General features: G+C 41.5%; 1 protein-coding gene across 2 annotated transcripts in view; it reads left to right on the forward strand.

The window, feature by feature from the left end:
• LOC125642670 (vascular endothelial growth factor receptor kdr-like) overlaps positions 1-12,678 on the forward strand; it is a 184,419-nt gene extending 171,741 nt beyond the window's left edge. For both annotated transcript variants that reach the window (XM_048864348.2, XM_048864349.2), the window contains exon 30: positions 7,076-12,678. In XM_048864348.2, the coding sequence (XP_048720305.2) occupies positions 7,076-7,280 (205 nt within the window). In that variant the 3' untranslated portion in view covers positions 7,281-12,678. The remainder of the gene's footprint in view (positions 1-7,075) is intronic.
• Positions 12,679-15,585: the final 2,907 nt, after the last annotated feature.

The following is a 15,585-nucleotide window of genomic DNA, read 5'->3' on the forward strand; positions in this document are numbered from 1 at the left end:
GTATGTTCTTGGGGGTAGCGACTACACCTATCTCTATGTTTGTACAGCACCTAGTGCAATGACCCAGACTGGGACTATCCAAAATTTGCACCACTCAGAATCAGTGAAAATTTTGGCTTAAGTAACTTGTCCAAGGTCACACAGTGATGCAGTGGCAAGAGTCCCTAGAACTAAGATATTCTTGGTTCCTGTGCTCATTATGGTATGCTGCACTGCCTCTCAGCCCTCTATTCCTTGTATTCAGTGGGAATTGACCATCTTGGGTGTGGGGGAGCCTGTGCCAGAGCCTTTCATTTGAGTTGGCTGTATATTTGAGATGGTTGGGCCAAATTCATCACTGGCATAATCAGGCACAACTCCACTGATGCCAAAACAACTGCAATCACTTATTCCAGTGGTGAATTGGTCCTCTTATGGCTTCCTTTTAGCTTTGTTTTCCATTTGGTTATTGTCCAGCCAATAGATAGGTACCTTATGATTGTTTCAAAAGCATGAATTTTTGACTGTAACCCTTCAAATTTCTCCACCACTTGACCAGTGAGATACTGATCCTGCCAGAGGGAAAGCAGTATTGGATTTCTACTGCACAGCGCTCACTCATTCATCGAAGCAAATTCTGAACCAGACTCACAACTATTAGAGAAAAAACAACCCTAGTGATTAAAGCCTCTGGTATTTTTTCAATGAAATAATGCCTACTATTACTCTGGAAAAGTGTCTCCTTAAGTCCCTATAAAAGCTATCAGGAGGCTCCACAGTTCACTTATTATTATTACAAGATGTAAGCATCAGGCATAAATTGGTGGACTTGCCGCTGCACAGCTCAGTTGCTTGTCTTTCCTTAAACAAGGCCTCTGATCACATCCAGGATTTTTAAGGGCCACAGAGGCTTACCTGGTTAAGACTAGGTGCTTGGGTAGAGCAACGTGAACAGCTCCACAGCACTGGGAATGAGTGTTCTACCTCAAGCCTGGGGAGTCCTCAATTATTTAGAGCTCTGTTGTCTCCTGCCCCTAAGAAATACTCTTACAGTCATCACTCATGCATTCCTCACTGAGCTCTGAGCCATTAGAAACTGGCTCCCTCTTACAGAAAAATAAACAGCCCCAGTAATGAGCTTCCACTTCTTGGGGTGTTTTAATTGTTCTTTACCTTCAAACCAGAATCAATGGTTCACAGAAGAGTGAGATGGAAGAGACCTATTCAGTCATCTAGTCCACTTCCCTGTAGCTAGTGCAAGATTGTCCCCTATGGTATAGTCTGCACAGCCTCCCCCACCTCCCTGCCCAACCTAATACATTCACCGTTGGGAAACATTTCCTAATATTCAACTTAAACTTTCCTTTGCTTGGTTTCATCCCACTACTTTCAAGGCCCATCTTCACCATGCCAGGAGACCAGGTAGAATACAGTAAAAATCTGTAGTGTGGAGGGACCTAACCATATTTTAACCATGTCACATTATCAAGCTAACCTGGACTTGTCCAAGTCTTTTGTCAAGTCATATGACCTAGTATTAACCCTGTAAAGCTCCCATCCTCTCTACAAATTTTAACTATATTGTAATTGGGACAGGACACAAGTGTTTTGTAGTATGGTCCTTTGACAAGTTTCTACTAATAGAGTAGACAGGCCCTTAATTATAAACCTATCAACTCCCTCTGTGGGTGTTTACAATTTACAAAGAGGGTTTAGGCACCAGGGTTTGGGCACTGTAGAAAGAAAGCCTGAAGGCATGATTAGCATGTCCCCATGAGTCACTGGTTAGCCAAGCTATATATTTGCTTTCTTCTAATCTTCCTTCATAAGTTAGTTCCTCCAGTGCCTTAATCATTTTTGTTGCTCTACACTTAAACCTCTCCAGTTTGTAGCCATCTTCCTGGTGCAGAGGAGCCCAGAACTGAGTGTGTAATGTGAGCTAGGCACAGTCTCACAAGTGTATCATGTGGGTGTGAAACAAACGTTTCCCCAACTAGCACTGAATACAAACTTGCACCTGAGAAAAGTGGCACTTTTCGTGTTTTGAGTGTGGAAATGGCAGTGTTCAGATTCCACCACCACCCTTCTCAAAATGTAACAAATTCCTACAGGCACAAATTCAAGAATTTTTGTATTGGTCCCTGTATAAGATGTTACTGTCTTGGGCCAATTTCAAAATGTATTTTAGGTGGAACTCACCCTCCCCACACAGTCCTCCCCACTGGACTTGATTGAGATATTCAGCATTATGAAGGGCATAGTGAAAACTAACCAGTCCCTTCTTTCTACTCTCTCTCTACTCTCTTTCATAGGAGAAGAGGTCATTTAAAAGTAAAGGTTAGTGAAGGCAGAATCAATAAAGGAAAATACTTCTTTAGGCAGCCAACCTAAAGGTCAACCTGTGGAATTCACTGAGGTAAATACTGTGGCTGAATTTTAACAGGATTAGGTCATTGTATGAACCATTATTAACATTTGTAGCTACGTAATACTATGAGTAGTTAAATCTCATCATGCTTTGGGCCTTAAACTATTCACCTGTGTGGCTCAGGAAGGATTTTTCCCTCCCATGCAACATTGCACAATTGACTCGGAGCATAATTATAAGAGGGGTTTTGCTTTCCTCTGAAGCAATGGGTACTGGCCACTACTGGAGGCAGGATGCCAGACTAGATGGACCAACTGTCTGATCCAATGTGGCAGTTTCTATGTAGCAAATGAGATTTCAAGGACAGTCAGAACAAGGAAGCTGCAGCCTACCACTACAATATATATTCCAAGCATATGTGCATTTCCCTCCTGCTGAGCAAGAAAAGACTATATTTACTGACATTTCATTCTAGAGCATTAAAAGGTAAAATGTAAAGACCTCTGGATTGTTTTAATTTAGGACATGCATTTTGCATGAAAGGAACATTTCTGAAAGTTAATTGCATTTCAATTTGCCATAGATGGTTAATCACAGAATTCACTTCAGATCAAACTCATCATTTCTCTGGCTTGGGAGCGAATATTAAATGTCACTGTTTAAGTCTCTCTTCAAACATCAGTGTGATTTAGGTGACAGACAGAGCTATTCCCAGATGCAGTCCCCTGCTGTAGATGGGACAGAAACACAAGGAGAACACTTGGTGGAAGCCAGTAAGGGTCTGAAAGTTTCTCATTGTGTGGCCAAACTAAACCCTAATAAAATTTCTTTTATCTGGCACTCCAAGGCACACAGGCCGGGGGCCAAGTTAAACAGATACTTTCGTGCTTCTCCTTGTCTCCATTGACAACTTTAATACCTGGAAATTAAAAGCCAGAATGTCTGTGGAGTCAGCTGACAAGAGTCAACAGGGCTACGTAATAAAAGAAAAGTACATAAATAAACAGTAGAGCAGAGAGACAGTTCTGCCGCTTATTCCAGAGGGAGAATCTATCTAAAGAGAGGAGATGGAAAAGCTGGCAAATGTATGGCATTTTGAAGAAATTCCCGCTGGTGTTTTCCTCTGGACAATGAGAAAGAAGAGAATTTAGATTTTGATAATAAAAGACTGTCACATTGCTGGAACTCTCAGGGTTATAGCTTATTTCAGCCATGAGCGGCAACCTAGTGAGTAATGATCTGCATTGCCATGCAAGGAATTTGAGTTCAACTCCTAGTCCAGATCTAAGAGGCCAGCACAGCAGAGTTTGTCTGCACAGTTTACTTCTCTGTACCCTGGAAGTCTCAGGATTGGAGTTTATTGAAGAGATGCAAGAAGCATCCTAGTGGTTAGATCTCTGCATCACCATGCAGGAATCGTGGGTTCATTTTCCTGTCTTGAGTTTGAGCAGGATGTACTGACATTTTGGGGAGGACAACCACATCAGACCAAAATAGACCCTGCTGTAAAATGACGCATCTCCCATTGAAGTCGAAGGAAGTTGCACCTGTTCATATGATGGCTGAATTTGACTCAACGTCTCAAGTGCTACTGGCTTAGAATGAATCCCTTCATAGATTGGCATATTCAAAGTATCATCCAACACACACACAAACTCACCAAACAATGGAGAATTACAGGACTGAATGACTCAAAAGTGACCATTATAAACTGGCTGGTGCACATACATACAAGCCGATACATTACCTGAGCCAATACAATATACAAGACGTGCCTGCCTGCACCTCTCCAGAACAATTAGCATTGACAATGAAAACACCAATACTGATTCTACTAGCCAGGCTGGTGACACTTGTAGCTCACAGCGAACTTCAGTTCCTGGACAGGCTCAGGATTTCAAGGCAAGAGACCAGATCTTCTAAGGTTATCGTATCATAATTTATTGAGAGATATTAGCTCCCTTTCTGGAGAAAAAGACATTTTCCCCTCTGTACTGAAACCAGAGACAGAAGGCGACAGGAAGAATGAGGACAACAGAAAATGAAAAATAGGAATATTATGAGTGTGTTGTCCCCAGCAGCAACCTCCTTGTTAAGTCTGGGCTGGGTCTAGCTATCTTAGATATTTAAATAGTCCCCATTACCATAGTACATGAACAGACATTACAAGTTTTAATGAATTTAGCCTGTGACGCATGGAAGTACAATTATCTCCATCTCGAGGTCACACCGAAAGTGTTGGGCACAACAGGGACTTGAACCCAGGTCTCCTAAGTCCTTCACTAGTGACCTAATCATTGGACCAACTGAGTCTCCTGCTGGTTTGTTTTTCAACCAAGTGTTCCAGAACATAAACACTTAAGAGGGAAAACAGTGGGAAAATCTGCTCAACTGCAGAAAAGGTTGAATGTGAGCCAACAAGGTGATGCAATTGTGAAAAAGGCTAATATAATTCTGGGGTGTACTAACAGGAAAATCATGTGAGACAGGCAGTAATTGTTCTACTCTACTTGGCACTGGTGAGGCCTCAACTGGAGTACTTTGTCCAGTTCTGGGTGCCACACTTTAAGAAAGATGTGGACAAATTGGAACGAGTCCAGAGGAGAGCAACAAAAATTATAAAAGGCTTAGGAAACCTGACCTGTGAGGAAAGGTTAAAAAAGTTGGCATGTTTAGTCTTAAGAAAAGAAGACAGAGGGGGACCTGATAACAGTCTCCAAATATGTTAAGGGTTGTTATAAAGGGGATGGTCATCAATTATTCTCCATGTTCACTGAAGGTAGGTCAAGAAGTAATGGGCTTAATCTGCAGCAAGGGAGATTTAGGTTAGATATTAGGAAAATCTTTCTAACTAGAATAGTTAAATTCTGAACTAGGCTTGCAAGGGAGGTTGTAGAAGCCCCATCATTGGAGGTTTTTAAGAACAGGTTGGACAAACACCTGTCAGGGATGGTCCATGTTGACTTAATCCTGCCTCAACCTCTTCACGTCCCTTCCAGCCCTACATTTCTATGATTCTATAAAGCAGGGTCACACCTCCATCCTCAATCAGCCATACATCAGCCTCAATCAGCCAATGGGAAGGAGTGCGGGGTGTGAGGTAGGCTGACTCATGATGCTGCGGTCAGTATTTTCCTCTATCACGATGCCTACAAAAACATGCACCAGTGATTAAACAGCTGGTGTGCAGTGACTAGAGCTTTTCATACTGACCAGTTTTATCTCATAGTTTCTTTGTGCTCCCTCTGTTTGTTGTATGTATCTGTTGGCCCATCTCTTATATTTGGATTGTAAGATCCTTGGGCCAGGGACTTTCCTCTTGTTTTGTGTTTGTACAGTATCTAGCACTTACAGGATCTGGGAATATGACTGGGCTCACTCTGCACTACTGCAATATATATAAAATAATAATAAATAGTCAAATCTCTCCTGAAGACTGTTTCTGTTTCAAGGCCATTAGAAAGTAGCTATTTACCTGTACACATGATATGTGTTCTCCTACTGTCTGAGCATTAAATAATTGGTTCATTTTAAACTCTCCCTAGCATGTTCAGGAGTCATTTTGAAGTGAGACACGAGGAATGCCATGATCAGAGTCAGTTTGCAATTATGGATTATTGCAAAAAGATTCAGATCAGTTAGTTATAGAGTCCTAACAACAGTGGACAAGTTCAGAGAACCACTTCCAGATCTGGATCTTTATTACCACCATCTCTGAATTATCCAAATCTCCTCCACAAAGATGCGTTGAATTCCTCGGGTGGAAGGTACTATAGATGAGCAAAATATTATTTCTGAGGTTGCATATAATTACCTTTTTTGGGTTCAAGTGAACCTCTCTTCAAAGCCACCATGTGATGGCATCTAATGAAGACTGGTCCACACTCCCTTTGGAGTTCTAGTTCTACCAATAGGGGTTGCTATTTAGCGGCATAAATTGTTTATTTCCCCACACCATCACCTAGAGCACTGGTTCTCAACCTGTGGCCTGGGTGCCACTTGCAGCCCAATCAGCACAGACCCCAGGTGACATCGTCAGGGCCATACAGGTAGTATTGGATACCGCCCACATAACACATTTTGAGCCCATATGCGGCCCACAATGGTAAATAGGTTGAGAACCACTGCTCTAGAGTAAAAGAAGGCAGCTGGGAATCAAAACGGGGTCTCTTGAATAGCACCAACTGCAGGATACCAGTTTGGGCATCATGCAACTTAGCTGAAAGACTGTTCTGTAGTTTTAAAGGGTTACAAAGTATGTAAAGTGCCCTCGTGCTCTCCACATTATTATAAATCAAAGCATGTCATAGATTATTCATTAATCCCAGTTTTTACTGTACTTAAAGAAAAACCATAGCTCATGATTCTGCTTTCAAAATGTCACGTTCCCTGACCTGATGTCAGAACAATGACAGGAGCATTTATAACCAAGATACATACAGTACCTTGCAGGGTGGCTCGTGGTGAGTGAAAGAGACAGGGCATAAGGACTCCTAGATATTATTCCCGACTCTGCTATTGAATCTCTGAGCAACCTTGAGCAAGACACAAACTCAGTCCCCCCATCTCTAAAATGGGGATAACAGTTATGTGTTTGACAGGGGTGTTGTGAGGGTCAGTTCAGTAATGCATTTTGAGATCCTGGAACGACAGATATTAGGCCAATGACAGATAAGAGCAAAGCTTTATAAGAAAAGGGTCTGAATTATTTGTCTTTGTTTTAAACAGGCAGAGAGCTGTCAGCAAGAGCAAAGAATCTATGTTATCAGAGCATGAGATTGTGAAATACCAGCCAGCAGTACAGACTGATGAGGACACCATGGACTTCACACTGGAAGACTCAGTCCTCCTGCCCATGGATCCAAACCTGGAATGCCACAGCCCACCGCCCGACTACAACTCCGTCATCCACTATTCTGCCCCTCCAGTGTAATCAGCCCAGTTCCATCTTTGCACCTCTTTCAACAATGCTGGATTCTCACATGCCTCCATAATTTGTACAGGCTCTTTAAAAGGACTAGGGTAAAAAGAGAAGGAAACTGACAATGTCCTTGATATGAATGGAAACCCTTAAAGAGCAGCTACCTTAAAGGTATATTTCAGCTTATCTAGTTAACAGACCAGAATCAAAAATAGGAGCTGCAGCCCAAAAGTGCCCCCACTCCTTACTCCCCACACGGGGACTGTTCAGTGGCAATTGCAGACGTGCAAGGTATGTCAATCCCTTTTTGCTCATTCCATACAAGTCACTGAGGGTCAAATCAGATCAGGTGTGGAAACAGTATTGATTCTGCTGGCCACACGTAGACCCTGCAAGGATTATACGCTCAGATGCTGTCAGGGGAGCAGTTAAGAACTGCAGCCCCAAACACTGATATGTGGATTTTGAAACCATACATTATTTTAAAAACATGGGGATCTCCTTGTCCCTCCCAAAATGTATTTGAAATATCCAAATTGTTTTGCTTATGGTTGGTATTCTAATGGTGTTTGTACATCTTCTGGGATCCGTCCTTGAAACCGTACAACATACACAGAGCATGGGCACTCTGAGTACCCGTAGAAAACCTGGATTTGGTTGCATTCTGGGCACACTACAGAGCTCATCTATTTCCCCAGGTTTTTCCTTTGTGGGAACAACAATTTATTTTAGTGCACTATTTTATAATGATTGTTCGGCACCCTAGGTCTTTGGATAGGGACTTTATAAATTTAGATAAATAAATTGTCCTATGTTTGTGTGCACTCAATGCAGGCCATATACCACTGGGACACAAACACTTTAACACAATTTTTCTGTTTAGCTTCTGGACACATCTTTAAAGAAAGCACTTCCCCTAGATTCCACTGCTGATGCCAAACACAGTTTGATTTTTGGAATACCAACCTGTACCACACCAGGAGCAATCTGACATTTAGGTTCATACTGCTGGGGCCCATGCAGCCTAACCACCTTGCTAGTGTGGTGTGTAATGCCCTAAGCGGGTAAATGAAAACTTTTCGCAGTCTGCTTATTCAGGCCTGGCTGGATCCCCGATCTACATAGCCGAGAAATTCAAAGTGACCTGTCCCTCACCCCCCACATGCTATGTGCAGCAGGGGGGTTGTAGATTTGCCAGCATGCACACCCATGTCCTCCTTTCAGCAACCTCACAAGTAAGCAAGTAATCCTTGTAATTTAATGCACTGTGAAGTAATCTCAGCTGACATTACAAATTTAGGCAGGAGTAAAGCAACTAGGATCTCAAGTCTAAAGCAAGGCTGAGAAAGATGCTCATTGACAGTCAAGCCTGTAACCCCTGAAATTATAACCTGGGAAAAGGAGCTTTACATTAATTTTCTCCCTGGGGATTTTTCCAAGGCCTAGGAAAGCCCTCCAGTCCCTTCCCAGGTCTGGAACTAGCAATTACCTCTTTTCTTCAGAGGACAGATCTTTTTAAATGATCACAAACCGAAAGAAGAAAAGGCACCTGGCAAACAATGTGATCATCTTTCCCTAACTCCTCCAGCATAATGAAAACAGACCAAACACTCTCAGAACATTAGAATCATTTTCAAATTACTAGGTAGACTTGATGACATTGAAATAAGCATGAAAGAAGACTCAGGTATTATCACAGGGGAAAACAAATAAAAAAATCCCAAGCCCAGCACCCTCTTAACTGTGAATGGTAAAGCATTTGAAATGGGGGGATCCTCAGATTGTAATCCCAGTTCTCTTTAGTTCCTGAATTAGTCTGGAAAAAGCATGCAGGTTCCCATTTGAAAAAAGGGATCTGCAGTAATTCACAAAGATGAGTCTCTAGTAAGCCCCTTGTTCCTATTTGACCTGCTGGGAAGTTGTGGTCTGTAATTGCTTTATTGTCATTTTTGCACTTCTTTGTATTGTAGTAACTATGTGTTAACTAGAGCTGGTCAAATAATGAGAGAAACTGATTGGGGGAATAATTTATCTAAAGAGTGACAAAAAGCTCTTTTGATCAGTTGTTCAGTGAACATTAAATTGACCATCTATAGAGCTGGTCAAATAATAAAGCACTTGGTTTGCAGATAATTTATTCACAAGACAAATGGAAAAAAATGTCTCCAGTATATAACTCTGCTGGGTCTAGCATTAACAGTGTCAATGTGAGACAGTTTTTGCTGTTGTACCTTGCTCTTAAACTTGTGAAAATTACAGTGTGTAAAAAACTTTTGCTTGCAAAATCTAAATATAAGGAGGCCTAGGGAAAAAAATAACAGTTGCAAGTATATAAATGTGCTCTCCATTTCTAAAATAAAATTGGAAACACTGCTGTGCTAATTAATTGCTTCCAAGAAAACTCAGCATCTTTTCACATCACCTTTCTTCAGAACACAATTTGCAGAGGCTTTTATGAAACCAAAGTGATGCAGGGGTTGTGTTCTAAGTGGAACCAAGGGAGTGCTTTTATTTACGGGGGTACTGCATCTAGAGTCTTATTATGGCTTTTAGCCAACATCCATCACAGTTGTTTTTATGTCACATGAGAACACAGAAATGCAGGCCTGTGCACTCTCCATGAGATCTGCAAAATTATACCCATTTTAATCGCTGGTTCCATGGATGGGCCTCTAAAAACTGAGGACCTCTTTGTGATTCAAGGATCAGAAGGCATCTAGAGCTAGCCATGCCTGATGCCCAGTTCATCGGAAACAGGACAACAATCCCTTAATCCCTGTCTGTGGGTGGGAGGGTTTGGTTCCTTTATGTCAGCCTCAATGCACTTAAGAAGTGTCCTGAACAAAACTGCAAATGACCAAGATTTGGACAAATGTGTTTCCAACTTTTATTTGAGTGGAAGTTTCTTTTTCTTTTTCACGGTAAATGCAACCAGCTGAACTATTACCTGACAAGTATTATTCACGTATGTGTCTTGTATTTTATTTACTAATATTTTGTTTGTCCTTTCCTCGCCTCCCTTAATTTAATTATTGTTCTTTCCTTACATTGGTGTATATAGTTTACCCAGTAGAGGCAAATATAGCAATTCCTCTATATGATATGTCTGTAACATTTTAATCAAGAGAAAGACGGAGATCCCCTGATGTAACGGAGTTAAGTATCTTTACTAAACATTTCACTAATGCTTGCGGGCCAGGCTCGGTTAACAGTACCCTCCCATTTCCAGTTTATAGTGACTCTCCTTCTGGCTGTTAGCATCTTTGGCTCTCCTTTATTCCCTTTGTTACGTAGCTTCAGTTAGAAAACAGGGATTGGGAGGAATCTGGTGGGCTTGTAACACTCCTGCAGGTATCAGCTGTGCAGCTCAAGGTAAAGGGGAGGGATTTTCACAGCTTCTAGTCTAACTCCGAGGCTGATCTACTGATAGGAGGAAGAGAGGAGGACAAATTGCTAAGTGCTGTAATGTTTGATTTTTCAGACTTCTCAGGGATTCCTGTTTGACTCCAAAGGGCAGTTGGCCGCCTGCCTTTCTAATCTGATTCAGTTTAACGACAACTGTTATTAACCTGTGCAAACCTGCTGGGCTTTTTATGGTGCTTTCCCCTTCTGTTTTTCCCTAGCAACCACAAAGTATCAGGCAAAGGGACTCTGAGCATTCAGGGGAAAGAATCTCCCCGATGAACCCTGGGGCCAGATAAGAGGCCAAAGATAAGGTACCTGATTGTGGTCCAGACCCATCTAATTATTTTGGTGTTTCTTGACATCTATATTCCCTGGTTCCCCTTTTTCCTTACTCTCCATTTATCTTAACACTTAATTCCATGGAAAGTTCAGATCATGTTTAGCCTCCCTCCTGGCTTCTCCCAGTAGCTTCTTCTCTGCCTTTTGGCTAAGATCAAATGTACAACTGGTTTCAGTCTGATATTGCCCAGGTATCCTGTACTTGCTGGGGATTGACTAGATCATCTAAACAGGACTTTTTTTTTTTCACCTTTAACTTTAACCTTTTCCCATCCTAAGACTTCCTACATTGGCTAGAGTTGGGGACTGTGACTTTTTTATCTCTATCAGAAACTGTCCATGTAACATCTCCCTGAACAAAATATGTTTCTTCTCTTCTGGGTATTTAAATACTGAGCTTCTCCAGCAAGCTAAAATTTGGTGAATTTATAGCTGAAGTCTATCTGTTTCCCCTGTCTCTTTCAGACAGTTTGATCACTCTTTGCCTCTTTCACTTTATCTTAACTAGATGGGGGGCCCAAACTCAGACACTGGATCCATCTCCCCCTGCCCTGAGTGCTAGGGTACCTCCAATCAAAATGAAAATCTCATGTCTCAGGCCTTACTCTGTAGTAGGCTCAAATAAGGACATTAAATCCTTTTAAATTTGGATCTGTATTGAGATCCAAATCTAAATGTCTCCAAACTCCACAGTTTGGATCTCTCTCTAATGTGAACACTGCTCTTTCTTGCAACTTTGTTGGGCAGTTGTCTGGAGTCCTTCAAAAGGCCATGGCACTTTATCACTTCTTCTCTGCCTCCTATTTATTGTGGAGAATGTTCACTGGCACTTTACTCTGTAACCAGCTAGTCAAAAGCTTAAAACATAAATCCATTTCATCTTCAGCAGTGGCACTGTCTTGTCACGTCCCATCTCGCCTGGGAAGTGTTATCTGCTTTTAATACAATTACAAGGGTGTGGTCTTGATTAATGGTTTCTAGCTCCCAAGTCCCACCTGGGCAATCCCATGGAATAAAACGTCTCTGATGAAATATCATCAGCAAAATGTCCATAACAAGATACGATGCTACAAAGCACTGGATCTGTAGGAGATGATGCAATTCTGAGCTCAAACATAGGGCCTTCTTCTTAAAATTAATTGGAGGGAGAAAACAGGAGGAGAGGTATGAATTCCCTTGTTCGACCTCAGCTCTGGTTTGTTTGTATCAAGTGTTGTTTCCATATTGTGTAGAAGGACAAAAAGTCCCAGTTCCTGGCTGAACTGCAAGAGCTCACTGGCATGCCAACCAAATATGATGCCTTAAAAGATATGGTTACTCACAAAGACTAGCATGGAATGCAGGAACCAAATAGTGTCTTTGCCTGCCTGATAATCCTGTTTCACAAGAGCCAGCCCAGCCTTATTATTCAATTCATTTTTCCTTAGACCTTGAGCTGTCAAAGCTGTTAATGAAAGCTGGGAAAGCCCAATAACTATGGAGTTAAGGGAAATAAACTAAGCAAGTGCCATGGTATTATTCAAATCACTATGGAATGTCTGGGTGCCCTGTCCCTGTCTGGCTGAAGAATGTATGCACTGAAAACTCCGCTTTCTTACGTAGTCGAAAATTGTATTGTATCTATTAACCAAAATAAAATAAAATAAAATGAGTCTATATTTATACAGCCCAGGACTCCTTTGTGTCATCTGTTGTCTCATGTGAAGTTGTCCTTGAAGCATAATATAAATAAATAAAGAAACAGTGTTTTCAGAGGGTTTACAGGGAATGGAATTTGCATTAATTGCTTCATGGTTTTCAAAGGTTAGGACATAAACCTGCCACATTGTAACAGCTCAAAGATGTCTAATGGCCATATTTGCTTAAAAGGCTCATGATGCTGGGAAAATGGTTGGCCAGATTCTGATCTTAGTTACACTGGTGTAAATCCACAGATCTGACATGATCACAGCACAGTGTGGTATAGACACTGGCAGCTGATAACTACAACTCATTAGACATGAAGGCTACAAACCATTTTTTGTAAGGTCCTACAAACTAACCAATAGGACTATTCAAATGCTTAAAGTTAAGTCTTTGTGGGATTGAAGATATGCCCCTCAATAAGACACCTAATTCACCAAAGCACTTAAGCACATGTTTAAACCTCACTGACTTGAATGGGACTGAAAGTTAAGCACAGGCTTACAAGTTTTGCTGAACATGGCTGCATGGCTATCTGCTCTTCAAGACTCAAATGTGTTACCTTGGGCTGTGTGACAAAGAGCTCAAGTCAACTGCAGAACATGGTGGCATTTGGGGTTTCTTGAGATGTGGCTTAGCATTTCACAAAGATGTTTTCCCTTTCATTTAAACAGCTGCTTTGCAAAAGAGATCTAATTCAAATAAATATTTTCTAATAAACAGCAAAGACCCTCAAAAATTGGCTCCCCTGAACCAAAGTTGGACCACTGAAATGCTGAGCTCTTTCCTGAATCTGGAACACCTAGCTTACAGACAGGTTCTAAAATGTAGAAAAATAAGATGTGAAATTATATATATAAAATTAATTCAATGAAAAGCTTCAAATGACATGAGGTCCTTTGCCTTGACATTTGGTAAAATTCCTCTAATCACAGCTTCCAATGTCTCCTGTCCGTTTTCAGTGGTATGGTTAACTATTATTGGCTGAACTATATTTGATAGCTTTTCAGCTAAGGAACATCTGCCAGTTTCAGACAGACTGGCCAAGATCCATTTCTGTTTCTTTTTCCACACAAAGGGTTTAATTAGAAATCCGTAGTGTTCCAGAGATATTTCTCTCTTTGTGCACTTTAAAAGCTGGCATGGTCTTGCACTAGACAATTGGGTTTGGAAAACTCCAGAGCACTCGGTCACTTGGAACCGTTTAAAGTTTCTCTGCATCCCTTGTTCCAAATAGTCCTGGAACTAAATGTGTCTAAATGATACATGTCATGCGAAGTGCAGCAGTCTCCTCTCATTCACATAATGAGCAGGAACACTCTTCCACTGTAAACTATGAAATGTTTTAGTGGCTTATATAATGCATCACTCGTATAATTTTGCTAGGCAGTATAGAACCACCTCCTCTTGTATGAAGCTAATGTATCAAACGGCAGAAAGAAAATATAGAAAATTAACTTGGTTTGATTCATTTTTAGCTCATAACATAATTTATTGATTGCCTGGTATTATGCACGGCTACAGCTAAACTTTTGCAAGGTGCCTGATTTTGCCTTGCCTTTGGGAAGAATAGTCTTGTGGGTAAAGCACAAGACAAGGAGTTAAGGGATCTGAACTGTTCTCCCAGTAAACTGTCTTTTGCCTCCGTGTAGTAGAATACAATGAAAGAGAAGTCCTTAGTCCACGGACTAGGCTGTACATCTCCCCGGTACGTAGAATTTTCTTCACAAGATGACACAGAGGAGGCAGCGCCCGCATAGACTCAAAAGGATGCATTTATTTTTGTTGGTTCCTAACTAGCTTGTAAGTGCCTCAAGGTAGAATCATATCAGATCATCCGTTGTGAGAGGCACCTAGCACACTGCAAAAAAAAAACAAAAAACGACATCCATACTAGGAGAACCTGACTCTTTGGCCTCCTCCAATGGCTGGCCCACAAGAGAAAATCAGCCTGCTACTCCTTCCAGCTAGCAGACTTACTTCTTTAGTTCAAGTGTTAGCATCTCATGGTTTTAGAAAAAGAGGTCTGCGGTTCAAGGCCCCAGTAGGGTCAATTTAGATAATAATAAACATGAATAAATAAATATAAAAGATATTACCCACCCACCTTGTCTTCCTAATAAATATGTCATTCAGAGGGTTATTGAAAGAAAATACTCCTCACATTTGAAGTATCTGGCTTTATTAACCATGAGGAATTTGAACCAGGGCAGCCAATTCTTCAAGGAGTTCACTGGAATTTAGGCTGGAACTCTGCCCTATTTATTCTTCCCCCTTTCCCCCTCCACCCTGCCCCCCCCCATTATTGATTTCACCAGATTGATTTTAGTTGAAAGTCCAAAGAAAAATACAGAGCTGTTTCAAAACAGAGAGAAACAAAACCAAAGGAAGGTGACTGGAAGGATAGGGAGAGATGCTGAAGCTCTGCTAGGACAAGAATAAAATCTGCTGGCGGAGTCTGATTAGAGGAGCCATGGCAGCAGGGAGACCAGATAGCAAGTGTGAAAAATCGGGACGGGGGTGGGGGGTAATAGGCGCCTATGTAAGAAAAAGTCCCAAAAATCGGGACTGTCCCTATAAAATCAGGACATCTGGTCACCCTACATGGCAGTAGGAAGCACTGGACCTACAGCAGGAGAGGATATTTTAGAAAGCAGGAATCAATCGTTTTCGCAGAGGAAGGGCGTGCAGGCACACTAGGCTGATCCTGCTCCCGTCATGGTCTCAAGGAGTCAAATTCATCCCTAAGCGGACTTGGAGACTGCTTTAGCTAGTATCTTCTGTTGGCTGTTTTTTTCTTGCTACTACCCATTCTTCCCTCCTGGCACATAAATTATATCATTTTGCATTCACTTTTTACACCATTTACATCACCTACATGATACAGCAT

This window comes from Caretta caretta, chromosome 9, assembly GCF_965140235.1.
Source record: "Caretta caretta isolate rCarCar2 chromosome 9, rCarCar1.hap1, whole genome shotgun sequence".
In the NCBI taxonomy this organism is placed as follows: domain Eukaryota; kingdom Metazoa; phylum Chordata; order Testudines; family Cheloniidae; genus Caretta; species Caretta caretta.